General features: G+C 49.2%; 1 protein-coding gene and 1 long non-coding RNA gene across 3 annotated transcripts in view; one reads left to right on the top strand and one right to left on the bottom strand.

Annotated features, from left to right (window-relative positions):
* Nucleotides 1–1,951: 1,951 nt before the first annotated feature.
* Nucleotides 1,952–3,830, top strand: LOC140850202 (lysine-specific demethylase 4D-like). Its single transcript, XM_073239960.1, has one exon. It carries the CDS (start codon nucleotides 1,952–1,954, stop codon nucleotides 3,512–3,514), a length of 1,563 nt encoding a protein of 520 aa, XP_073096061.1. The 3' UTR covers nucleotides 3,515–3,830.
* Nucleotides 3,831–9,274: 5,444 nt separating this feature from the next.
* Nucleotides 9,275–26,895, bottom strand: part of LOC140849999 (uncharacterized) — a 38,998-nt gene continuing 21,377 nt past the window's right edge. Inside the window, exons 2-3 of one of the 2 annotated variants that reach the window (XR_012132601.1) lie at nucleotides 12,365–19,041; nucleotides 9,275–12,116 (exon numbers count right to left, since the gene is read on the bottom strand). This is a non-coding gene — a long non-coding RNA (uncharacterized lncRNA). The remainder of the gene's footprint in view (nucleotides 12,117–12,364; nucleotides 19,042–26,895) is intronic. The other variant, XR_012132600.1, reaches the window with a different exon arrangement.

Raw genomic sequence — 26,895 nt, 5'->3', positions numbered from 1 at the left:
TTTTCATTTCCTTCATTAATATCTGATTATATCATTAGATCTTGTGATGCTGAATCATCCTTGCATTCCTGAGATACAGTCTATTTGATCATGATATATTATTCTTTTAGCATTTTGCTTTATTGGTTAGATAATATTCTACTTAGCAAGCTTTCATTTATGCTTTATTTTCTGTTGTCCTTTTCCAGCTTGGCAATCAGATAAGTTAGCCTCATCTGAGTAACTTTACAACCTTTTCTATAGCATGAAAGATTTGTATAATCAGTTGTTTTCTTAAAAATTTGCTAGGTTCACCTATAAATGTGTGTCTCAGGGTTTTTTAAGAGTCATGCTTTGATCCAGATTCTTATTTGGGATATTGGAGCTTTCTTGTTTTACTTGGATTCATTTTATGTATGTTTCCTCTCTAGAAAATTGTCTTCTTATCTGTTGAAAATGTTGATGTCAGATGCTCATAAGATTCTCTTGAGATTTAGAAAAATTCTCTACTATATTACTAGATCTATGCACAGTTTAATTCCTAGTATTGTTTATTTCCACTTTCTATCCTTTCTTAGCAGTTATGCTCATGGTTTGTTGCATTTCTTAGTCTCTTCAAATGACATTTTTGCCATCATCCTTCTGTTTTGTATGTATTATTTTCATTAATTTCATCTTTATTCTTTCTTATTTCTTTACTCCTCCTTCTCCCATTTCCTAGCTTCTTCAATCAAATGTTTAGTTCATTTATTTTCATTCTTCCTTTTTCTTTTAATACAATGAAATATGTCTCTTAGTCTTCAGTGCTTCTCACTCTAAACTCTGTTTTTAAATAAACATATGGAAATTTGTGAAAATCATAACTGCCAGATGAATGATAACAATTAGCTATTCTGATGGCTGTGTAACCAGCACCTAGATTCCAAACAAAATATTAATGTTTCTCCAGAGACCCCCTCACGTTCCCACTCACAACCTCTCTTTCTCAAAGGTAACCACTGCTCTAACTTCTAACATAGATTACTTTACCTCCTTCTTTATATATACTTATATAAAAAGATGAAATTTCATGTAAAATTGGAATAATGGATTTGATATTCTTTTAGGTCTGGATAATATTGCCCAGTATTATGTGTGCAAAATTATCCCTGTATGCTCATGTAATTTGCAGTGCTCTATTGTATTCCACTGTAGGACTGTGCCACAGTGTATGTCCATTCTACTGTTGATGGACATTTGGCTTGTCTCCAGTATTTGCTACTAGAAATAATATTGTTATGAGCATTAATGGAGGTGACTTTCCATGCAGAGCTATACAGATTACCTAGACATGTGGTAACCGTTGAATCATGGCACATGCGTATGTCCAGTCTTACACATGCATAAGTTCAATTTTAGTAGATACTGTCCAAATAGTTCCCCAAAGTGTGATTTCCATTCTTTCTATGAGGGTATGAGAATTCCCATTGATCTACATCAACACCACATCCTACATTGTCAATCTTATAAAATTTTAGCCTTTCTTTGAGTGTGGGATAATATCCCATGGTGGGATCCCATGGTATTTTACTTGTAGCTCCTGAATAACTTCCTCCAAACATTAATGTTCAAGCTTTTGTATTCTTTCTTCTAGGGTTTGTTTTAAACACTGTCCTGAAGACAGTACATTTGGACACCGTGCACCCAGGACTGGTTGAGTCAGGAGGCCTCAGAGAACAAACCCCAGTGCCAGCTGAGGAACATCACAGAGTTGCACGTTCAGCTCCTGTATCAGCTTCTGCCCAGGGGGCCGTCTCCTGGTGAATCAGCAAGCCCCAAAACATCATCTCATTTACACCAAAGTCCACGGGTGTTTCCTGCTGACTCAGAGACACTCAAACCAATTTTGGAATAATAGCATTTTCCACCATGCTCAACTATCCAGACCATAGCTGAAGACCTGAGAGTTTGTTTGTTCTTCATTACGGAAGCCATGATGTCTCAGCCAAGCTGTACCCAGAACCCAAGTTGTAGAATCATGACCTTCTACCCAACTGAAGAAGAGTTTAATGATTTTGAGAAATACATTATTTATATGGAATCTCAAGGTGCACACCGAGCAGGTGTGGCCAAGATAATCCCCCCCAAGGGGTGGGAAGCCAGGAAGACCTACGATGACATCGGTGACATCCTAATCCCCTCTCCCCTCCAGCAGGACGTCCTGGGTAGGGCTGGTGTGTTCACTCAGTACTCCAAAAAGAAGAAGGCCATGACGGTCGGGGAGTATCGTGACCTGGCGAAGAGTGGTAAATATCAGGCACCACCACACGCAGATTTTGACGATTTGGAGCGAAAATTCTGGAAAACCCGGCTCTACAGTTCACCAATCTATGGCGCTGACGTCAACGGCTCCTTATTTGCTAAAAACACCAAGCAGTGGAACCTCAGACACCTGGGAACCATTCAGGATCTGCTGGAGCAGGAGTGTGGGGTGGTCATCGAAGGTGTCAACACACCCTACCTGTACTTCGGGATGTGGAAGACCACGTTCGCGTGGCACACGGAGGACATGGACTTATACAGTATCAACTATGTGCACTTCGGGGAGCCCAAAACGTGGTATGCAGTGCCCCCGGAGCATGGCTGGCGCCTGGAACACCTGGCCAAGGAGCTCTTCCCGGCTAGTGCCCACAGCTGTGGGGCCTTCCTGCGGCACAAGGTGGCCCTCATCTCTCCTACTGTCCTCAGGGACAACAGGATCCCCTTCAGTCGGGTCACGCAGGAGGCTGGCGAGTTCATAGTGACATTTCCGTACGGGTACCACGCTGGCTTCAACCACGGCTTCAACTGCGCGGAGGCCATCAACTTTGCCATGCCGCGCTGGATCGATTACGGCAAAGCGGCCTCTCAGTGCAGCTGCGGGGAGGCCAGGGTCAGCTTTCCCATTGATGTCTTCGTGCGCACCCTGCAGCCTGAGCGCTATGAGCTCTGGAAGCGCGGGCAGGACCGGGAGGCAGTGAACCATGTGGCACCTGCAGCAATGGGCAGCCAAGAGCTGGGCACCTGGAAGGAGTTGTGGGCAACCAGGAGAGCCACACTGGGCCTCCGGGACCTGCCGCCCCGCCGCTCACTGAGCCCTGCCAGGAATGTGGCTGTGGGGCGAGGGGGTCACCGCCGCGCCCCTAGGCTGCCCGCATCTCGGCGCCATGTGCAGGCCTCTGTTCCTCCCTCTGTGGCTCAGGGCAGGGATGCCACTTGTCGGTCCGTGGAGCGTGGCTCAGCCCTGCTGACAACCCAGGACCCATCTGACCTGGGTCTCCACCCAACTGGCAGGCGTGGTCCTGGCCGTCGTCCTCGGGAGCAGGGGACTCAGGAGCTGACTGACCAGGCCCCGGCCAAGAAGCGCCTCTTGCTCAGCACAGCATGCGCAGCTCAGGATCCTGATGTTCAGGCCCTTTCTTCAGGTGGACCCTCACTGGATAACTCTGCACCACCGAGCCCTGCATCCGTGCATTCTGCTAAGGCTTCCGGGTGCTGCAGTTTCCCTGCACCCTAACCCAGGGGGATGTTTTGGTAGCCCGCTTCTCTTACACGTGGAGGCTCCCTAAGTGTGGGCACGTGTACACCTCAGAGCCTTCACAACCTGCGGTGCTGCCACGGGACCTGCTGAGTCCACATTATTGATGACAAACAGCTTATTCTTCCTCCCAGACACCATTATCTCTTTTGACACTGCTGCCAATGAAGTTTCATCCACTGGATGCTTGTTTTTGCAAGTGGTGGTAGAGCAGCTTCTTCAAGCAACTCTATTCAAGGTCTATTTTACTTCATGTCAACACCCTCAATTTGGACCACTCTTCTCAATAAAAAATCCCCATATCCAGCTGTTTCTTCATGTCTGATGATTTTTTGCCATACTCAATCTTGGAAAAGCAAAGGACATTCATAATGAAAATTATATAAAGTTAGAATGACCTTTGTTCTTACTGCCATGATCTTCCAAGCCTCATTTGTTCTTCTTTTTCCAATTTCAATAATTGTGATGTTAGACTATTCATTTGGGGTTGTTCTTCCTTCTTTAATTATGCCTGGATTGCTATATACTTTCCTCTTAAGACTTCTTTTGCTGCATGTCACAGAAGTTGGGGCTTTGTGTTGTTGTTGTCATTTGTTTCCATATATTGCTTGATCTCTATTTTAATTTGGTCATTGATCCATTGATTATTTAGGAGCATGTTGTTAAGCCTCCATGTGTTTGTGAGCCTTTTTGCTTTCTTTGTACAATCTATTTCTAGTTTTATACCTTTGTGTTCTGAAAAGTTGGTTGGTAGGATTTCAATCTTTTTGAATTTACTGAGGCTCTTTTTGTGGCCTGGTAGGTGGTCTATTCTGGAGAATGTTCCATTTGCACTTGAGAAGAATGTGTATCCTGTTGCTTTTGGATGTAGATTTCTATAGATGTCTATTAAGTCCATCTGTTCTAGTGTGCTATTCATGCCTCTGTGTCCTTACTTACTTTCTGTTTTGTGGATCTGTTTTGTGGATCCTTTGGAGTGAGTGTTATGTTGAAGTCTCCTAAAATGAATGCATTGCCTCCTTTAATTCTATTAGTATTTGTTTCATATATGCTGCTGCTCCTGTGTTGGGTGCATATATATTCATAATGGTTATATCCTCTTGTTGGACTGAGCCCTTTATCATTATGTAATGTCTTTATCTCTTGTAATTTTCTTTGTTTTGAAGTCTATTTTGTCTGATAGTAGTACTGCGACACCTGCTTTTTTCTCCGCATTGTTTGCATGAAATATCTTTTTCCATCCCTTGAGTTTAGTCTGTGCATGTCTTTGGGTTTGAGGTGAGTCTCTTTTAAGCAGCATATAGATGGGTCTTGCTTTTTTTTATCCATTCTATTACTCTGTGTCTTTTGATTGGTGCATTCAGTTCATTAACATTTAGAGTGATTATTAAAAGATATGTAGTTATTGCCATTGGAGGCTTTAGGTTCGTGGTTACCAAAGGTTCAAGGTTGGCTTCTTTAGTATCTTACTGTCTAACTTAACTTGCTTATTGAGCTATTATAAACAGTGTCTGGTGATTATTTCTCTCTCTTCTTATTTCTCCTCCTCCATTCTTCATATGTTGGGTGTTTTGTTCTGTGCTCTTTTGTGTTTCCTTTGACTGCTTTTGTGGGTAGTTGATTTTATTTTTCATCTTTAGTTAGTCTTTGGTTGGTCTGCTTTCTTTGCTGTGATTTTATTTTCTCTGGTGACATTTCTCTGGGAGCCTTAGGAGTGCTCCCATTTAGAGCAGTCCCTCTAAAATACCCTGTAGAGGTGGTTTTTGGGAGGCAAACTCCCTCAACTTTTGCTTGTCTTGGAAGTGTTTAATCCCTTCTTCATATTTAAATGATAATCCTGCTGGATACAGTATTCTTGGTTCAAGATCCTTCTGTTTCATTGCATTTAATATATCACGCCATTCTCTTCTGGCCTGTAAGGTTTCTGTTGAGACATCTGATGATAGCCTGATGGGTTTTCCTTTGTAGGTGATCTTTTTCCTCTGTCTAGCTGCCTTTAATACTCTGTCCTTGTCCATGATCTTTGCGATTTTAATTATTATGTGTCTTGGTGGTGTCCTCTTTGGGTCCCTTCTGTTGGGACTTCTGTGTGCTTCTGTGGTCTGAGCACCTATTTCCTCCCCCAGTTTGAGGAAGTTTTCAGCAATTATTTCTTCAAAGTCACTTTCTAGCTCTTTTTTCTCTCTTCTTGTACCCCTATAATGCAAATTTTGTTCCATTTTTATTGGTCACACAGTTCTCTTAATATTCTTTCATTCCTGGAGATCCTTTTATCCCTCTCTGCATCAGCTTCTCTGTGTTCCTGTTCTCTGGTTTCTATTCCATTAATGGCCTCTTGCACCTCGCCCATTCTGCTTTAAAGTTCTTCCAGATATTGTTTTATTTCTGTATTCTCCCTCCCAACTTTATCCATTATCTCTTGCATTTTTCTCTGCAGCTCCATCAGCATGGTTAAGTCCTTCATTTTGAATTCTTTTTCAGGAAAATTGGTTAAATCTATCTCCCCAGGTTCCCTCTTAGGGGATGTCTGTGTGATTCTGGTCTGGATCAAATTCTCCTGCCTTTTCATGGTGATATAAGTAGTCATGAACAGTTGGCGCATGTATTAGCTGGGAGAAGAAAGTTCCTTCCTGCTTGCTCTTCACCTTCCTCTCCTGCAAGAAGGCAACCCCTAGTGGCTTGTGCTGGGCAGCTGCATGTCAATGGGGTCTCTGAGTCTGGACTGGGCAGCTGTGGGGGGAGGCTCCGCACAGCTGCTGTGATCCGGGCCTGTCTCAGGCTGCTGCCCCGCTATGGCGGGGCCGTACCAGAAGGGGAACAGGTGGGAGCCTGTTTATCGCCATGAGGGGCCTCAGAGCCTGCACTGCTGCGCAGGGTGTTAGGGCACCTGGAGTTCCCTAGGATTCCCAGCTGCTGGGCTGAGTGTGCTGAGATGCTTCCATCCAGCTGTGAGGCTCCTATCCCTTTAAGACTTTCAAAAAGCACTCGCTTTTCTTTTGTCCCAGGAGTGTCAGCTGTGGGAAGCCGTTCCTAGGTTTTACGGTTCCATTTCCCAAGTATCCAGCACACCACACACTGTGTGTCTGTGCTCCCAGTGAAGGTGACTGGGATAAATAAGGGTATTTAGCAGTCCTGGGCTCCCACCCCCCCCCTGCTCCAACTCCTCTCCTCCTGCCGGGGATCTGGTGTGGGGGGTGCGCTTGGGTCCCACCAGGCCGTGGCTGTCTTACCCCCTTCATGAGGCACTGGGTTTTTGCAGGTGTAGATGTAGCCTGGCTGTTGTATGATATCTTCTGGTCTCTCTTTAACAATAGTTGTATTTGTTGTATTTTCAAAAATGTATATGGTTCTGGGAGGAGATTTCTGCTGCCCTATTCATGCCGCAATCTTGGCTCCTTCCTCTTTTCAGCTTGTATTTTTATATTTTTAAATATTTTTCATGTCTATGCTCCTGATGGTTCCTTACAACATAACAGTGAAGTCAATGAAGATGGGTATTCTTGTCCTTGTTGGACAGGTGAGAACAGAAAGCATAGAAGTTTTGAGTGTCTGCCAAGTCACCCAGTCAGTTACCCACTAAGTCAGCCATCCAGGTCACCCAGCCAAGTCACCCTGCCAAGTCACCTACTAAGTCACCCAGCTAAGCCACTCAGCTAAGATACCCATTAAGCCACCCAGCTAAACCCCCCAGCTAAGTCATCCACTAAGTCGCCCACTTAACAACCCAGATAATCCACCCAGCCAGTCATCCAGCTAAGCCACTCAGCTGAGTTACCCATTAAGCCACCCAGCTGAACCCCCCAACCAAGCATTTCACTATCACCCCCTAAGCCACCCAGCTAAGGCCCCCAGCTATCACTCAGCTGTCACCCAGGTAGGTTGGAAGGATGCTGGTGAGGGAGTGAGGGATGCAGGGATGATGACGTGGCGACCATCTTGGGGGGAACCTCAGGTGACACACCTCACATGGCTTGTTTAGTCCTTCGAGGAGGAAAAGGGTGGTCTGCCTCCTGGGCTCTGTCCGCTTTGCACCTCATCCACTGAGCAGACAAGAAACCTTCCATTGTTGCTTGTGTCCTGCTGTCAGAAAGATCATCTTGTGAAACCCTTGTCTTACTGAGGGGAAACTGAGGCCCAGAAAAGTTAACTAACTTACTCAAGGCCACACAGTAGGTTAACAGGGAACCAACAGAACCAACTCCAGATGTGGGTGTTCTCACAAAGATTATTGCTCACCTTCCAGAACCCTCTCTGGCCTTTCCCTTCTGGCAGTTAAATTGCCAGTGAAAGGAGCAAAGCTGTAACAATATTGAGACAACTCCATTCAAGTGGGGGTTTTGGACATGGGGTTTTGGAGGACTTCACAGTAACACTGTCCAAGGCTAACAACCCCAGCAGAAGTCTTGGGGCTCTCAGAGCTCCCAGAGCACCCCCAAGTGCTGGCTCCTCCTAACACCCACAAACTGCACCTAAGCCCACACAGCCTGTGGCAGGGGCCAACCGCTACTCCCTCCGGGACAGGGAATCGCCTGGGTTGAGACAGCTGCAAGCACAGGGCAGAGAGAAGAGTGAGCAGGTCCCAGAGATGGAGCAGCGTTCCACTGGCCATCATCAGGAAGGAGGGGTCCTCCTGACAAGTTTGGGAAGCAGTTGCAAGCCACTGACTTGTTTTCCTTTATCTCCATGTGTTGATACTTATTACTTGGCTTGTTATCTGCTGGTTATTTAATCTATGTTTTGTAATTGCTTCCCTTCTATCTTTCCCTCAGATGGTCATGCTTTTTTATTTGCTTTGAAACACGGACCTACATTTTCACAGGTGCAGGAGTCAATTGTGCTGCCAACTTTCCCGTGCTGTTCAGTGAAATGGCTCAGTCAGGGTCTGGATGCCTTGTCCCCCAGCCCCACCCTGGTCAGGGAGCCCTCCCAGCCCTGAGCTTTCCCCACTCCTTGTCAGCTTGGACCCCAGAATGCTGGGAGGCCAGGGAAAGAGGAAAGGCTTCCCCAGGAGGCCCCTGGTTTCCTAGGAGAAAAGGGTCTGTTGTGGGCATGGGTGGTAGGGATAAGACAGGCAGCATGGCAGCAAGGGTGGATGGCGGTGGTTTCAGGGATGAGTCTTCATGGAGCTCAGTGTCTGAAGTACCTGATAGATAATACGCATGTCTGCCTGGGCTGGGCCTTGGGCAGGTGGAAACCATGTTCTCCAAGGGGGAACTGCACCAGGGCCTGATAAGTTCGAGGGCACTTGCAAGTATAATAGGGAAACCATTTAAAATCAGGCTTTACCAGAAAATTCAGGCCCTCCTGCTGCTGTTCTTAGACAATCTCAGGTTTCTGTAGAGGGCACAGAGGGAGCGAGCATCCTGGCTGAGGTCCAGGTCTAGTTTTACCATTCACATGCTGGGCGTGGTTCGGCAGAACACTCAACATTTCTGAACACAGAGCGCCATTTACCACGGGGATGTTAATACCTCAGAGGATTACTGCAGAGGTGAAATGCACTGAAGTGCAGGTGACACTTGCTCTCTTACTTACTAACTAGAAGATTAACAAAAGAGATCATTGATCCAGTTTATCACCTGCATTCTCAGTACTTGGTATCAACACAAGAAGTAGCAGATTCAGGTCATGCTGCCCTTGTTACCACTGTTCTCACTGTCTGAACCTAGGAATCAAACAGATCTGGATGGCGGGGGACATTTGTCTGTGAAAGTGATTTTCAGGCTAATGTGTTAATAAATATTAGTTTCTCCATTTGCTCATGTAGCCCATGTTCATGAAGCTTCTGCTGTCAGAGGAGCCCCACAGTAGAGTTGGGAGCCCAGCCATGCCATGTAAGGCTCTGCGGCTTGTAGGGCATGGGATGCAATGCCAAGACTCCCTGACCTGAGAGACAGGTCCTCCTTTGTACATGGCCAGGAAGAGGCACCCAATCCAGACTGGGTCAGGGAGAGCCTCCCAGAGAGGGTGACGTCTGTGCTGGAGAAGTAGGGGACGCAGAGGGAGGGCATGTGAAAGTACCCAGGGCACAGTCCTTCATTCACTCATTCATTCATTCACTCACTCATTCATTCTGCAAGTACTTATGAGAGCCTGCTGTGTGTTGGGTGCTGGATGGAGGGTGGCATAGAGCAAAGACTTGCCTCTACCCCCACGCAGCTGGCTTCCTGGTTGGAAGAATGTACTGAGCATTTGGAATTCAGACACTGTTAGGTGCTCTACAAATAAACTCCAAAATCTCAGTGCCTTAATGACTGATAAATTCTTTTCTAATTTCTAATTTGTAATGAAAATTTCAAAATGTGTCCATTGAGTTCATTGGCAGGAGGCTGGCAGTAAGGGGGCAGGATCATGGAGAATGGTATTTTGGGGGCACGACATCCATCACAAGGCATATAGGTTGAGCACATCTACTTACCAGGGGGCTGGGAGGTCAGTCTAACCAGGTCCAGGAGGAGGACAAAAGAGATTTGGTAAACATCTCTGCCTTATGAAGAGGGACAAAAATCAAGACAACTAACATAATTTCAGTTTAGTGACAATTGCTGTAAAGAAAAGAGTGATGTAACAGTAAATGAATATCTGTGTGCATCATGTGACTCTCCCTGTGAGCGTCTGCAGATGACCATGTGGCCGCGAGCCTATGTTCTTGCTCCTGAGTGTGTTTCTGTGTGTGACAGCACGACTGTGCATTAGGATGACTGTCACCTGCTTCTGTGTGAGTCAGGAGGCAAACCTCTGCTCTGGCAGGCCTGTCACACAGCTGGAGGGGACTGGATCCTGAAGGGTGACTGCCCAGAGGTGCAGGATGGGGCTGAGGGTTTGGGGATGTGTAGACTCTTTATTGAGTCCAATGGGTATTTGTCTCAATCAGGAATCTGGTCTCTACAACCCATGTCCCAAACTTGTGCCTTGGGGAAGCTGTCTACTTCCTTCTTCTGGGAAATCCCTGTTGCAGCCAGAGGGCACTGCCAGGTTCAGGAGCTGGTCTGGGTGTACCTGGTGAGGGGCCAGGGGCTGGTGGGGTTGGCTCCCCTGCTCTTCCCCACAAGCATGCATAATCTGGGTGCCCAAACCCCAAGGTGCTTTTGTTAGTACTGTGATTTAATTGTGAGGGCCTCACTAAAACCACTCTGAACATAAATGAGAAATAACCCTTGACAGAGTAGGGGTGGCAGTCACCCCACATTGAATCCAGTCTATTTGAACATTCAGAGAGCTGGAGGTGATTTCAGCTGAAGCTAAATAAAATAAGAGAAGCATGTTCCTGAGGCTGACTCACACAGCACTGTATATGAAGCCTTAATGATGACAAATCAGTGATGTAGAAAATACAGTCCCTTTCCTGTTAACCAGACACGGATATACACATTCTCCCCGGACTGTGGAAGGTAAGCTCCAAAGCTGTATTTCACATCCCACCACTTTATGAATACTTGGACTGGAGCAGAGCGCACACACACACGAGCCCATGCCCCAGAGCCGACCTTGCAGAGACCCAGCATGGGCCACCTCCCAGCAGGTGAAATCTCTCCTGAAGCAGAGACCATGGGTGGCCGGTGAGCTCGGTGGGGTGCAGCCAAGCTGAAAGCCAGTGCCAAATGGAAAGCTCGCCTTTGTGCAGGGCCCAGAGTGGCAGATGCCCCAACACTCCCCAGTCATTGCTCGGGCCTCTGGGGACCCTGTGGGAGGTGGTCCGAGTCACATCAGAGATAAGCTCCTGGGGAAGGCTGTGTCTCTCCTCCTGAGATGCCATTTGCTATCCAGCCTCTGGGAGAGGGATGCGCAGTCACTGTCATTTTTGGTGGTGACACCTGCTGGCAGGAAGGGTGTCAGGAGCACCTGACTTGGTGCCTGAAGACCTGAGCACCATCCCTCGCTCCACGACACCAGGAACGATTTCCTCCTCTCAGCCAAAAAAGCTCCAGGCTCCCAAATGCGCACGGGTGTCTATAACTCCAGGGAGAAAATTCTTTCCCAGCCTGGGGGAAAACACCTTTGAAACTGAAATCAGTCAAAGGGAGAAATTAAGTGGGAGAAACCTATTTATATAATTACAAGCAGTTGTCCATATCTGCTTGCCCATGTCTCTGGTGACACGTCTGCAAAAAGGGACCCCACCCAACCTTTCAGGTCCAGATATGCCCTCCTCCCCAATGTAATCACCTATTGATATGGAGATGAACTACTCCTTTCCACCCCCAGAAACACTTATTTATATGGAGATGCACTAAGGACAGGCAAGAGATTCTGGAAATATTGCAATTTCACCCACAGTACATCCCTCCAGAAATCTCACCTCACAATCTACTCACTCCCCATTTTCTGCAATGGCCCTTGGGTGAGAAAACTGAAGCCCTGTAACCAGACTAATAATGCACAATAACAACAACAGTAACATCATAATAATCCTCAAGCTGAAGGATTCAGCTAGGTCCAAATTCATATCAGATTAAGTTCATAGCTCATTCATTCCACAGGTGGTCGGTGGTTGAACAGGTAGGGAGTCCAGAGCAATCACCAGGCAGCAGCTGCATCCAGGAGCCACGTCCAGGCCAGAGGAACTGTAGGAGAAAATAACCTTAAGGGCAATAAGATAGATGTTTTAATGACACCAGCATAGGCAAATCTTGTCCATCGGGTAGGATGCATGCAATTGAGTGCTCCTGTGATAGCACAGTGGCAGGAATGGGTTCTCATCCTGGTCTAGTATTTTAGACTTTCACTCCCAGACCTGTGGGAGTTACAGATGTGTCCATATACAGATCTATGGGAGGTACATGCACTGGCTGTAAATATAAAACAAAACTTTCCCATAAATGCTCTTACCTTCCAGATGTTTTTGGTTCACTACTGTGATCTTTGGGGGCCACTCTGCTGTTACTGCAGGAATACACAGGAGGCCAGCTTCCAGGCCTTCTCCCCAATATGCCAGGAGGGCCAGCCATTGCTGGTCCATGTGTTTAAATGTCCAGGGCCACATCCAATCAACAGAGTCTCCAGGGTTTAATGCTTTTGGGGCTGGTAGCAGGATGTTGCTGTGCTGACCATATCCTGGCTTCAATAACTCCTCTTTGGTTTGCACGTACGTTTAGGAGAGGCAGCAAGGTGTGTGAGCATATCCACAGGGTCAAAGCTCCTTTATGTGGCTTCTCATTCAAATGCCACAGCACTGTCCATAGGCGAGCTGACCAGCCCTGTAGATTATTGTTGTCTCACTTCAGGCCAGATTTCAACAAACCATTGTACCTCTCTATCATGCTTGCCCCAGTATGGTTATATGGTATATGAAACTTCCACTTTATCTTAAATTGCTGTACTCATTCTTGTAATACATGTCCAGTAAAATGGGTGCCTTGATCACTGTCAATCACCTGAGGCTGGCTATAGGCTGCAAAGAGATGCTCTAGACCCCTTCTGGTGGTTTGCTGAGCTACATGATGTGCAGGGAAAGCAACCAACAGTCCAGTAGCTGTGTCCACACAAGCCGTGGCATACTGATATCCTTCTGATACGGGCAGTGGCCCAGTATGGTCTATCTGCCACCCGAGAAGGGGTATCAGTTCCTTTACTATTGTCCCGTGTTGCTGTGGGACTCAGTGCAAATCCCTCTTAGAGCTCACAAAGCACTCCTTCCAGGCTCTGCTGACTTCTTCAGAGGTCAACAGCAAGCCCTTCTGACAGGCTATAGCCAACAATGTCTTTTGCCCTGTGTGCAAAAAACCATTGGGTTACATCAGAGGCAGGCTTTCCTTCTAGCCAACGCACCTGGGACAATGTGTCTGCTTCATCATTTCCTGGGGATGTCAAAAGCAACTGGTCAGTCACATGATATATGGTAACAGTCTTAGTCTGACCAGAGGCCTGTAGGTCTTGCCACAGCTCTTGCCACCAAAGGGGCCAGTGACCAACCATTCAGGTGGTATGGTACCATGTCAGTAGCCACAGAGTCAAGCGCCAATAGACGGCCCAGATGTCAGTGCAGACAACTATGGGGGAGAGCTCCTGGGTGATCACAAGCCATACAGCCCACAACTCAGCCCATTGGCTGCTTTTCCCCTCTCCATCCTCCATTCATATTCTCTCAGTCTTAGGATGGAAAGCCACAGTCCTCCACTTTGGGAGGCCATTTGTACAGATGTAAGCATCTTCAGATATAGGGGCTTTTCCCTCCTGATAGGGACTCTTGGCTACCAGTGGTTCCAAAGCAAATTCTTTTCTGCTTTCCACTGGTATAGGTCACTGGCCCCAATAAGTGTTAGAGTTCTCCACTTAAAGGGCTATTGGAGAGGGCGCTATGCTGCTGTAAATATGTACCCCATATGACCAGTGTAGATGTCTGTCCATGCCACTCTGTGGCATTTGGGTCCAGTCTCTCACCCACCCCATGATGGGACAGGTGGTTATTATCTTGATTGGAGCTGTTCTGGTGATGGGCTCCATAGCCAGTAAGACATGATGCATAGCAGCCAGTTGCTTCTCTATCAGGGTATACCAGATCTCTGTGCCTTTCCATAGTTGTGACCAGAATCCAATAGGTTGGCATGTCCATTCAAGCTGCTGCCAAAGGCCCCACCCATGAACATCTTTGGTTACATGAACATCTAGCTCACAGGGCCTTGGTGAGTCCATTACACTCAAGGCCTATGTGGCCTTGACTGCTGGTTTAGTAGTAGGAAAAGCTGCTGCACATATTTCATCCCAGTCCCACCTGATGCCCTTTCACACCAACTGATATAACAGCCTCAGAATTTGTGTCAAGTGTGCGATAAACATTCCCCAGTAGCCTAAAAGACCCAGAACTCTGGTAATACTGCCACAGTGGTTGGGGTAAGGAAAGCCTGGACCTTTTCTATGACTGCTTCAGGAAAAACTTTAGTTTTACCTGACTAGACAACCCCCAAGAACTTTACAGACAAGCCATGTCCCTGAACCTTGGTGCTGTTCACAGCCCATCCTTTCTCCTGTAGATGTTGCAGCAGTCTAGGAACTGCCCCTCACAAATCTGCAAGAGATTCAGATGTGAGCATACTATCATTAATGTAGTGATACAGCCTTACCATTTGTGGTTTCTTCCATGTGACCAAGTCCTGGGCTACAAGTCCGTGACAGATGGTGGGACTGTGGAGATACCCCTGTGGAAGGACAGTGAACGTCCACTGCCGGCCTTCCTACATGAAGGCAAACTGTTTCTGACTGACATGTGCTATGTCAATAGTGAAGAAAGCATTAGCAAGGTCCACAGCATAGTGATACGTCTCTAGTTCATGACTGAGTGTGTCCATAAGAGCTACTATAGAGGGGACAGTAGCATGCAAAGGGAGTGTGATTTCATTCAATTCCCTGTAGGCCACAGTCATATGCCAGGAGACATCTGGCTTTCTCACTGGCCACACCAGGGCATTAAAAGGACTATGAGTGGGCTTTATGATGCCCACCTTCTCCAATTCCTATAGAGTTTCTCCAATTGCCTTGTGTCCCCCAGGCAATTTATACTGCTTAATACTTGTCACCCACCTGGGTTCGGGCAGAGCTACAGATGGGTGCTTTGCATGTATCCTCAGAACTGCCTTTACCACATGTACCCTTAGTCTGAACTCACCTGCAGTATTAACCACAGGCCCTGGAGGATATCTACCCCCAAAATATATTCAGGGATGGGAGAAGTGTACACAGTATACTCCTTTGAGGGTAACGCCCTATCCCCAGTGGGATTTGGGCTTTCTTCACTCTAATTATCTTACCCGCATAGCCATCTCTCACACAGGGGTCCCAGGAAAATGCTCAGGGTTTCATAAATCAGGGAACACTCAGCCCTTGTGTCCAGCAGCACCAGGACACGTTGTACATACAGCAGGGACCAATAAATTACTAATTCAAGATGTGGCCTCTGGTTGCCAACACGTCCCCCAAAGTGGGGGCCTTGACCCCCACCTCAGTCAAGCCACGACACCCAATCATCATCCTGTGGGGGGGGGCGGCCAGGCAAATCCTGCGTACTGCCCACCAGGAGTCTTGCAAGGACACAGGCCAGATATGGGGCTTTGCATGCTGCTTCCGAGTCCTGGGCCTCAGTGTCTGGAACTGCTGCTCTGGCTTTAATTGGTGCCACAGTTCTAACAAGATCCTATTGGGCTGGCCATCAAGTTTTTCTTTCACTACCTCGGCCTTTATCAAATTACCCCACATCTGTGTCCTCGAGACCTTCACAGGGCCCTTTGCACCTCTCCTTTCGGTTGTAGCCTGTACTTCCTTCTGTGCCCTTATTGTTTCAACCTCCCCCAGATCTTCTAAAGTACGAGTAGCCTCACTTACGAGGTTGACCTGTGGTGGGAGGAAGAATAGTCACTAGGGACACAAAGAGAATTGGGGGAGCTGTATGCAGCACCAGGTTTCTCATTCCTACAGTGAACAGCTCTGCACTGGGGCCCTGGGGGTCCATGTTATAGATGATATTTTTCATGTCCAACTCCCGTAATACTTGCTGGAGTTCTACATATGTTTCCCAGCTGGTGTTTAAGTAGGGTATATCACCCTGATTAGGCCAAATTGCCCTGATGGCTGCTGTCAGCCAGTCCAGAAGGGCCTGATTCCCTGAGGTGTGAGGGGCACTTGGCCACTGCTGCTGGAGTGAAGGGTGAGTCGTTAGGGAAGGCAGTCCACCCATTTCAGAACCCAACATAACAAGGTTTTCCAACCCCATATTCCAGACATGCAAAAGCCGTGGAGGCAGAGGTTCCGAAAGCTTCTGCTGAAACTGGAAGCTCACGTCCACCAGCTCATCTTGGGTAGGAGCGGAGCATGGAGTGCCCTACAACCTGGGGATTGGCAGGCTCCTTCCCCTGAGGAGCCCATGGCTGATGAGTTTTTATTTTCTTAATTACAATCAGGTGGGCCTTTAATATGGGAGAGGCTGGTGCCTCTGGTGGTGGCCTTGGCAACAGACTGGCCCTCGGCCGCATCCCTCATGCTCCCTGGACAGCTCCTCTGCCATCTCCGGGGCTGAAGGGCTCTTTCCTCCCCCTCCCCCAAGGCCTCCTGCAACACGGATTCTGCTGCCTCCTCCCTTGCTGCTAATGCATCTCCCAGGAGCGCAACCTGTCTTCTCAATAACTGTCCCTCTCCCTTAAGGGCATCCCATAGGTCATTGCTCAGCTCCTCCAAGTGATGGGGAAGTGTGTCTCTCACCTGCCGAAGTCTCTCTCCTTGATAACCCTTTCCACTGTCTAGAGAAACAGATAAATATATTTCCTCCGGAGTTACGACTATAAGCTGACCAGCTGGGTGTGGGGTTCAGTGGGGCCAGAGAGGAGGAGTCTGGAGCATGCAGACAAGTAAGGCACAGTCCCTGGGGTCAGGAAGCTCACATTAGCAGAGCAGATGTGGACGGTAACGAGATGGAATTTTCAGGGTGGGATTTAATAAAGCAACTCTACTACATGGGGAGTCCATGATGTTCAGAGGGAGGTGAGGGAACTTTCTAGATCCAGTAGGAGTTTGTAAGCAAAGATGGGATTGGGGAGGGGAAGGCAATAAGGACAGAGGGACCAGCATGTGTGATGGCTGGTGTGTTGGGGTACAGCTGCCCCATACACATATGGGTGTCTGCTTCCCTAAATGATCTCCCCATCACTCCACAGGGGGCTGAAGAGGTCAGACATGTGCTCTTCCAGTTTGTTTTCCGACTAGTTCATGGGACTGTGACCCAATCTTATCCAAAAAGCTTGAGGCAAAGTCAGATGCAGAGTTTGGGACAAAGTTTTTCCTCCTTGGTGAACACTTGGAGGGAAGAAAATGCCCCACTTCTTTGTTTCATGACAAGGTCATGCCTACATTTCAGGCTGGGACCTGCTACTGCCATTCTGCAAACAGGAAGAGGGATGTCTGCAGTCTGTGAGGATGCGAGCTGGAAAGATGCCATGAGGGAAGTCCTTGATGTCATTGTCCCCCTGCTCTGCTGACCTGAGCGGGCACCGCTCTGCATCCAGACTTGTAGTTAGAACCTGAGGAAGTGACTGTCCTTACAGTGGTGTCCCAGCTAGTGGATATCTCCACACTTGCAGCTGGAAGCACACTCACAGGTGTGGGGGATGGACAGACATGATAGGGGGAGGCAGGCTGGCAAGGAGCCTAATCCTGCCCTGTCCACACTGGACTCGCAGGCAGGCTGTCTGTGTCTGTGGAGGCAGTTCTGTGCTATGGGGCGTGCTAGGAGCCGAAGTTCCTGGCCTCCTTGAAGGCCTCTTGTCCTCTCAGAGCCCATTAATGACCTGTTTTGGTGTGCAGACTCTGTTTACAGTGCACGGTGTTTGAGTCTGGGACAAGGAACCTCTGCTGTAGACCCCTACCACTGCCCCTCACACCAGGTCTGCTGGCCAAGAGCTGGCCTTCCTGGAGGCTTGGGTGACATGGATGTCTACCTACCATGCATGTAAGAGATGGAAAAGAGTTATCTAAGCAAACAGACACATGCGCACACACACCTAACTCAAGCATGTTCATGCACACACAGACTTAGACACACACATACCTACATGAACATATATATATACACATAGGCCTGCATGTACACATACACACATGCATACTTGAGGGCATTAGCTGGCCTTCATAATTATGTCCTTGGTTCCCCAAAATAATTAAGAACCAGAAAGACACATAATTTGAAATATGGTCTTGACAACAAGTGATTTGAAATTTGTTTTTTGCAAAGACTGAAGTTCACCTACAGAGTAATTTCAACCCAGGGCCACAGCACAAAGGCCAATCAAGGCTGTATTTTCTCCTCCCAGTCCCGCCCCCTTTGTGATTGTTACTTGAGGCATCATCAATAGGGGGGTGCCACATGAGTTTGGTGAGGCAGGCAGGGCTGAGGCTTCAGGTGACCACAGACTGGGAGAGGGTAAGGGTCCCCCACTCCTTACCAGTGCACTGGGGGGCAGGTGATAAGGGAAGAGTGTTTGGAGGCCTGAGATCTCTCCTTCCCCATTTCCAGCTTTGTTTCTTAAAAGGATCCTGGTGTAAACCAGGGAGAGTTGGCAACACCCCACAAGCAAGGGCTCATAGTGTCTTGCTGAGTTCTCCTGATAAATAAAGCAATCTTCTCCTCTGAGCCCGCAGAATTCCTTCTCTATTGCCATATGTTTTTCTTTCTTTCTTGGATATGTTTCTTTACCTTTTCTTCTTTGCTGAGAAGAATGTTTCCCTGTGTAACCTGTGTCCCACACCTGGTGAAAGCTATTTCTGCCCAGTGGTGGTGGTTGGTTAGCACCAGTCAGCCTCCAGCAACTGCAGCCTGGTCCCAGCCTCTGCTGGAGGTCAGGCCTCTGGAGGCCCAGGGGGACCTTCCCTGCCATCCCGGAGACGGTCACATCCTCTAGGTCTGCAGCCTTGACAAAGCCGGCTTCGTAGTTCCGAGTTCATGCTTTGAATCTCACCGTCGCTCTCCCAGAGGACATCCTGTGCAGCACGGTTCTGTGTGCGCTGAGTGAGACGCACGGGATATCCTGCAACACACACAGCACAGGGCAAATGTTTGGTTTTACATCAGGAGGGAAAGAGCAGGAGGAATGGAGCTCGCCTGGCAACTTGGGAGGAGAAAGGAAGTCAGCCCCATCCCCATCTAGGTGAGGGAGGGTCAGGAGACCTTGTTACCTGTTAGGAAGAGGCTGAGGGGACGCCATTCCTGGTGGCCAGGACTCCCCCACTCCTCCTACAGTGTCCTGGTACGTGAACAATTCCCCTTGGTGCCCAAGGCTGAACCAGGCCCACACAGCAGGGCGTGGGCAGAGCTCTTCCGTGCTGGCCCCTTTGCTTCCCAGGCATCCATGTATCTAAGCCTCCTGAGAGGCTGTGGGCCACACGTCACATTTCCATTTTGCAGACACTAGAGCAGGGGCTACACTGCCCCCCAAGCTCCCGCAGCTAACAATCGGGAGGCCTGGGATGTGAGCCTAGGCCTTCTAACCCCAGAAGGCACCTTACCTACATAGGACGCTGCCTCCACACTAAGCTCATGGCCACTGGACATCTCATACTGGGTGACCACTGGTGCTTCAGCCCAGGGATGTGTGACTGCCGTCACTTTCTGTCAGCAGACGTGCACTTGCAGGAGAGGCTGTCTCACGGACGTGAGGAGAACCAAGGAGAACACGGCAAGTGGGTCCGAGGTGGGCCCCGGACTCCTAGCCTCTCAGGGCATGCCTTCAGGGACCAACCCAGCTGCTGGGCACCAGCCGGAGGGGCAACTCCCAGCTCCCACTCCCTCCTGGTCCTGTGGGAGGGGTCAGGGGTTAGGAGCTCAGCGATGGAGGGCAGCACTGGGTGGGTGGCTGGTGGGAGAGGAAGGTGGGTAAATGGGGAGAGCGGCTGGGAAGGGAGGAGGGTCATGCCGGTGAGGGGAATGGAGGAGGGGAGAGGGATGGGAACAGCAGTGGAGAAGAGAGAAAGAGTGTGGAGGGGCTGGAACGGAAGGGGGCGAGGGAAGTGATGGAGACAGGGGTGCAGTGTGGTAGGTGAGGGCCCTGGGGCAGAGAGAGCATGCAGTCACCCTGGGAAAGCGGGGAGCAGGTCAGGGGGAGGGGCCCTGTGCACCGGCAGGGATGTCAGAGCTGCTGGGAGGAGAGCACTGCTGTCTGAGGGCTGGCCGGCTGCCTGTCCAGCTGCACTGTGACTGCAGAGGAAGTGCTGAAGATGGGCTCTGCCGTTCCTGGTTGGGAGTAGTAGCTCGGCTGGCAGGAGCTTTGGAGGTTCATTAGGTGCAGAAGTTAGAGGAGCTCTATAGCTGTGGCCAGCTTCATACCATCCCTGAGATGCCGCCTGGGAACAGGGGACGCAGAGCGCGATTCTTGTGTCTTGGGGCTTTGCCCTGTCTGTGGCCCTGAGCTCTGACCAGCCATAATCTGTGGCTCGGATTTTGCTTCATGTGTCCATGTGGCTGGCCATGGTGCCCAGATGTCTGGTCAAACATTAATACAGATGATTTAATAATATGGGTTGAACCACTGTGTTGTATACTTGAAATCAATATACAATTGTATATCAACAATACTTTGGTAATTAAAAAAAAAACGTAAATCTGGATGTGTCTGTGAGGGTGTTTTTGAACGACATTAACACCTAAGTCAGTGGACTTTGAGTAAAGTAGATTGCTCTCCAGGAATGGGTGGGCCTCATCCGATCAGATGAAGGCCTGGTTAGAACAAAAGGCTGACATCCCCAGAGGAAGAGGGAATTCTCCAGTAGACAGGCTTCAGAGATAAACTGCAAATTTGGCTCTTTCCTTCTGGTCCACCCTGCAGATTTTGGAATGGCCAGCCTCCTTACAGGTATTTGTTCTATGCTTATTCATGTGAGATACTTCCTAAAATAAATTTCTGTCTCTATACCCATGCTGTTGGTTCTGTGTCTCTGGAGGACCCTGACGGACGCAGGGAGTAGCCCAGACCCCTTTCTCTGCGAGTCTGTCTCTAACGCGGTGGCTCGGGCTTCTCAGAAGGCACCGTCTGCCACAGGCGGATGAAGGAGCCCCTGGCCGATCTCACCCGTGCACAGTGAGACGTGATTCCCCGTGAGCGTCCCTTTGTTGGTCTCCGTGAGGCCTCCAGCTTCCTGACTCCCACAGCCTCCCGTCTACAGAGGGAGCGGGTGTGAAGGCCTCCGGCATGTGCTGACTCTCCCCAGGCGTCAGTCACTGCAGCTGTTTGCCTTTTCCTCACCTGGAGAGCCCAGAACGTAGATCAAGGAACACATGTGCCTTGGCCCTTTGGGAGACACAGCAAGTACCGCAGCCCAGGTGCCCAGTAAGCAACAGAAATCTTTTCCGCCTACGTCTGGAGTCTGGAAGTCCAAGATCAGGGTGCCAGCCTGGCTGGGCTCTGGCGCGGGCTGCCTTCCAGGTGGCAGTCTGCAAACTTCGGACTGCGTCCTCATGTGGAAGGAAGGTCATGCACACACATCAGTGGACACAGTGGGGTATGTGCTCATTCAATAAGGGAAGAGAGATGAAGAAAGAGCTATATTTAATTTTGTACAGTACTTCTCAAACAGCTTTGTCTGAATTCGACCTGGGAACCTTGAATTTGCAGCAGACTGTAGTGCCTGATGGTGCCTCATTTCAACTCCAGACAGAGAATCCTCATTAAACGAATACGCCCTTTGCCTGGAGTGGTGCAGAGCCCCATAAACATGCCCTCCTTTGAAAATGGAGCAACCTGTCCTCAGTGCCTCTGACCCTCCAGAGCTGGTTACTTCATCAAGAGGAGTTATTCCCTGGTTGAGAGACTTTTTGGAACAACTCATCTCTGCACTTGTGATAATTCTGCCTGACCCGACCAGAGGAAAGTCTGGCTTGGGAATTGAATTGTGGATCTGTTAATTGAGAGCTGAAGCTGGAGGCTTTAAAATGTACCCTTGAGGTGAGGAAGCACTTTCCACTTCTCTTTAAACCTTTTAAATGTGTCCTCATCCCTTCATTTCATATATCTCTCAATAAATAACAGGATTTCTTGTCATCCAGTGATGGTCCTCCGTATGTCATACTGGTAGGGAAAGTCCTCACTGGCTGGAATGGGCCAGAAAGTGGTGTTTCCAAGGAAGATAACATACACTTTGCAAAAGAAGTGAGAATAAATGGGTTGTTCCATTTTCTCCAGAAAACAAAGACAGAACAAATTCAACATAATACTCTGATGTATACACATGTTGCCAGAATTTGTGTTTCAGAATCTATAATGATAAGTTGGTGTCTTTGAAGTCAAGCAGGTAGATCTGAGAACAGTGAAGACATCACTTGGAAGCCAGAGTGGGACTTAAGGCCTTTACCTGGCACGTGGATTAAGGTAATTAAACAAAAATTCAGTATCTCCTAAATCCATACTGAGTTACCTCACGTCTGGAAAGAGAATCATGATTTTAAATAAATGAGAGTCTAGTGTCTACATCTGGTGGTCAGACTCACCTGACACCCGCCTCAGGGATGTGACTGCCAGCCCCAGCCCCACCCTGCTGGCCTGTGCTCCCCGCCTGGCGCCCAGCACACTCGCCCTCGGGGTGCTGCCTTCAGACACCCCCACCCACTGGCCAAGGCTGGTGCTCTAACGCAAAGGGCTTTACACGGAGCTCTACCCGTATTTGCGCAGGCAGGAGGAAATCTGTTTCAGGGAGCCCTGCTCAGGAAAGATCGCTTTACATCGCCTCCTTCAGCTTCAAAAAGAGGACGGCTGTGTGTTCTGTGACTACACCCGCTTTCCCTCACTGGGATCTCTGTGAATACAGGGCTGGTTATTTTGCTCTGCTCCAGTACACGACCGTGCTTCCCTCAGAACAACTGCTTGCGCTTTACTTTACTTCTGTATTCAGTTGCTGTCAGTGCTGTTTAATCAGTTTTATTAACACATAATTTACATTCAATAAGAGTTATCAACTTTAAGTATACAATTTGATGCATTTTGACAAGTATGCATAGTAGAATATCTATCACCACAATGAGTTATAGAAGATTTTCTTTATGTCCATTTTAGTGCAGCCCCCATGACCCCTGGGAATTGGCACCCATATTTCCTTTTCTGTCACTGTGTCTCTGCTTTTCTAGAATTCATTGCAGACTTTCGCATCCATTTTCTTTCACTCAGCATATGGCTTTCGATATTCATTCATGATGTTGTGTGCATTGGCTGGTCATTCGTTTTCGTTGTTGAGCAGTATGTCGTTGTACTGATATGTGACAGCTGATTCTGTTTTTCGCAGTTAGAGACTATTATAAATAAAGCTGCATGCACCCTCCCCCAGGTCCTGCAGGCCTGGGGGCTTCCCTTGTGGGCCCTGCCTTGTGCTCCCTCTGCTGGACAGGCCCCACCAGTAGGCAGAACACCACTGGCACGGCAGGGGTAGAGAGGTGGGGGTCGGTTTCCCTCTGTCCTGTGGGGTCACCGAGGGCTGGCTGCTTAGGGGGCTCTCTCCCCACAGCTTCTCCTTCCAGACTCCAGTCCTGTCTGCTGACAACCCCTGCAAGAATCTGGCGGGGGGTGGGGGCGCTGCTGTTGCTGCTCTTGGGAACTTGATCATTTTTAGTGTTTTCTCTGCATTCTGTCCTTCCCTGAATCAGCAGTTGCTCAGTGACCAATCTGAGTGTGCCTCGATGTACTTCTGCCTGATGTAATCTGTACCCCACAGAAGCCTGGCCTTTTTTGAGAGCTGGTGGGTGGATGGTGCAGCAGAAGGCCACTGTGACTGGGGGCTTCTGGGGTACAGCTGGGATAGGGAAAGGAGAGGACGTGCAGTATGTACCTCCAAATAGGGAAACCTTGGGTGTAGCACCGTTCCTTTCCCTCCTCCCAGCTACCCCAAGTGAAATCTGGAGGAATTATAATTAGGGGTGGCCTTAATTATAATCAGAAAGAAAAGTGGCCCTCCAAGTCCTGCCTGGAGCATGGGGGCTGGAGGGAGAGGCGCCATGCTTCTCGGGTCCAGGTGGAGGTGTGCGGCCCTGGGGTGGTCCTTCCTGCTTCAAGGCTCATCTGGAGGAGCTGTGGCCTTGAGAGTGCAGCTCTAGAGTCAGGCTCCAGGCCCGCAGGCCAGCGCCACCACTTGTGCCCTTAGGCCCTGGCTCTAGAGTCAGGCCCCAGGCTCACAGGCCAGCGCCACCACTTGTGCCCTTAGGCTCTGACTCTAGAGTCAGGCTCCAGGCTCACAGGCCAGCGCCACCACTTGTGCCCTTAGGCCCTGACTCTAGACTCAGGCCCCAGGCTCACAGACCAGCGCCACCACCTGTGCTCTGAGGCCCTGGCTCTAGAGTCAGGCTCCAGGCTCACAGGCCAGTGCCACCACTTGTGCCCTTAGGCCCTGGCTCTAGAGTCAGGCCCCAGGCTCACAGGCCAGTGCCTCCACTTGTGCTCTGAGGCCTTGGCACAGACTGGCTGACTCCTCTGTGTCTCCGTCCCATCATCTTTAAGAAAGCTGTGATTCCGGTACCAACCCATAGGACTGAGGGTTAAATGAGTCAACGACGCACAGTGCTTAGAATATTCCCAGCACAGTCTGGGCTCCATTAGTGCTCGGACCCCTGCTCCTGCTCCCTCTCCTACCCGCCTCCCCCTCCCCTCCCCCCTCCTCCCCCTCCCCCCTCTCCTCTTCTTCCTCCCTCATTCCTCCCTCCTTCCTTTACCCTACCAGGGTTCCCCAGGACTCCCAGGTGCAGCTGAGGCCCCAGGCAATGGTGGGGGTTCCCTGATGAGCACCTCCCAATCCAGGATTCCTCCTGGGATTTTACATCCCCTCCAGGACAGGAGCTGCATTTTCCCTGCTGCCACTTCACAGCTCACCGTCTCCTTGAAAGGGCAAAGTGTGGGGCAGCGAGGAAGGCAGGTAGGACTCCCCTGAATATTTGGACATGTAGGAAGGTGTCTCGGCGTCTGAGAACACTTCTGCTTTGTCCTGTGTTCCTTGCTGCTCTTATAGGTTCAGAGGAAACCCTGCTTCCAGGTGGTGATATTTACTGGTAAGTCCTCGTGCTTTATTCAGTAGCTTAACAGAAAACAAGTCCCCTTTTAATGCCGATGTACCTTAAGCATCCCAAGCAAGCTCCCATCCCTGGGCACTTGCTCTCTCTGCTCCTGAATTGGCCTCCCAGTCAAGCCTATGCTCCCAAGGCGTTTCTCAGAACCTCTACTAGATGAACCCCTGGGGGCGTCAGCACCCCGCTTCCACCCCTTCCCCTCCTCTCCCCCGGCTTTTCTTCCTACTGAACTTTAAACTGTATGCTTGCTTTTTGTCTCCCTTCTCCACTAGAAAATCAACTCCTTGGGGTCGGGGACCTCTGCTGCTTGCTCCCCTGTGTCAGGGCAGATGGAGATCACCCACTGTGCCCTGCATCCTCCTGGCGCACTGTGGCAGCCATGGCACCTGACCCTGGCCTGCAGTCCGCTCCAGGGGCTCTGGAAGAGTGGGGCGTCCTAGTTCCCTGGGTCCTGGAAGAGCCCCCTCGCCTCACGGCCTTATGCTCCCCCCACACTGCTAGCCCTTGGAGATGGCACTCTCCCTGGGTGATTTTCCTAACCTCGCCCTCACCTCGGTGAAGGTCGCCTTCAGTGACATCTCCTCATATCACTGCTCAGAATGCCCATTGTTCCAGGCCTCAAGCCTGACTGACCATGACTACTGCTCCGGCATCTATCAAGGGCTCAAGAACACTGGCTGCATGTTTTCAAACAGCAGATATACTTGTTCCAAAAGGAATACTTTCTTAAAGGGAGAGAGATTACCATAGTGTCTACTCCCCAGTACATGGAACCTGTGTCCCCAAAGTATTTCAGAATTTAGAAAAAAGTGGTTTTTAACTAATTATATTCTTTGTATTTCTAATCAGTCAGAATGGAGAATACATTTATAGATAAGGCCTATGCAAATCTCTGAGTTATGGGTCCTTCTGGGGGCTTTTGAAGCTACTTTTTCTCATTCTCATTTATCTTCTCTAACCCTAGAAGCCCCAAACATAGGACCTTATCCAAGTCCTCAGGGACCTGAATCCACACCTGTCTTCCACCACTAACTTGGCCCTCTGGCACCTGGGAGCCCACATCCTCGTCCTAAGTCTCTCTGCCGTCGACTTACTCCTGACCGACAGTGCACCGTGGTGGGCAGCGTGTCAGTTCTCGTTCTGGAAAGAGTCCAGATTGACAAGGCATAATCCGCAGACTCTTCTGCAAGCGCTTCTCCAAGCCGGCTTCCCCAGGCCCCGTGTGAGGGAGGCAGCTGGACATTTGAATGGAGAAGGGAGACAGCAGCCATAAAGCCAAGCTCTTCCTCTCCACCCCACTTGGCATGGGCCAAATTCTAAAATGCTAGGGACATGAAAACAGACCCTACTGAAAGAATGCTGTGAAAATTCTTCAGCAGCTACAGCTTAGATTTTTAATCCTTCTGAAACCATTCATAACATCATAGAGGATAGGAAATCCAGAAAAATAAGATAGTAGATACAACAAAGTCATCCCGTAGAACCCCGAGTGTGAACAAGTAGGGAATGCCTCAGCTGTTCTATGTGCTGCATGTTGTCAGCATGAGGGAAACAAGAGACTGTGTGATGATCTAAGAGCAGAATCCATCAGCATCCCGGTGAGGACACTGGTAGGCACAGCTGGGGGCCAGTCTGAGAGGAGCAGCTGAAACTGACACGGGCTCTTCTTTCTCCAGTTCCCCAGTGAATGCAAGGTCCTCTGTCATGTTTTGAGGGCTTGAGCAAGCTGAGCCTTGTGAGCTGTGAAAAACAGCCATCTGAAGATCCCTTACAAGACAGAGCTGTATGCAGGGAGGAAATCTGCTGGGAAGAGAAGCCGAGCTGAACAGGACAGGGCCAGTGGGCC

Source organism: Manis javanica, chromosome 6, assembly GCF_040802235.1.
Source record: "Manis javanica isolate MJ-LG chromosome 6, MJ_LKY, whole genome shotgun sequence".
NCBI lineage: Eukaryota > Metazoa > Chordata > Mammalia > Pholidota > Manidae > Manis > Manis javanica.
The sequence above is the reverse complement of the archived record's forward strand: the minus strand, read 5'-3'. Positions and strand labels throughout refer to the sequence as shown.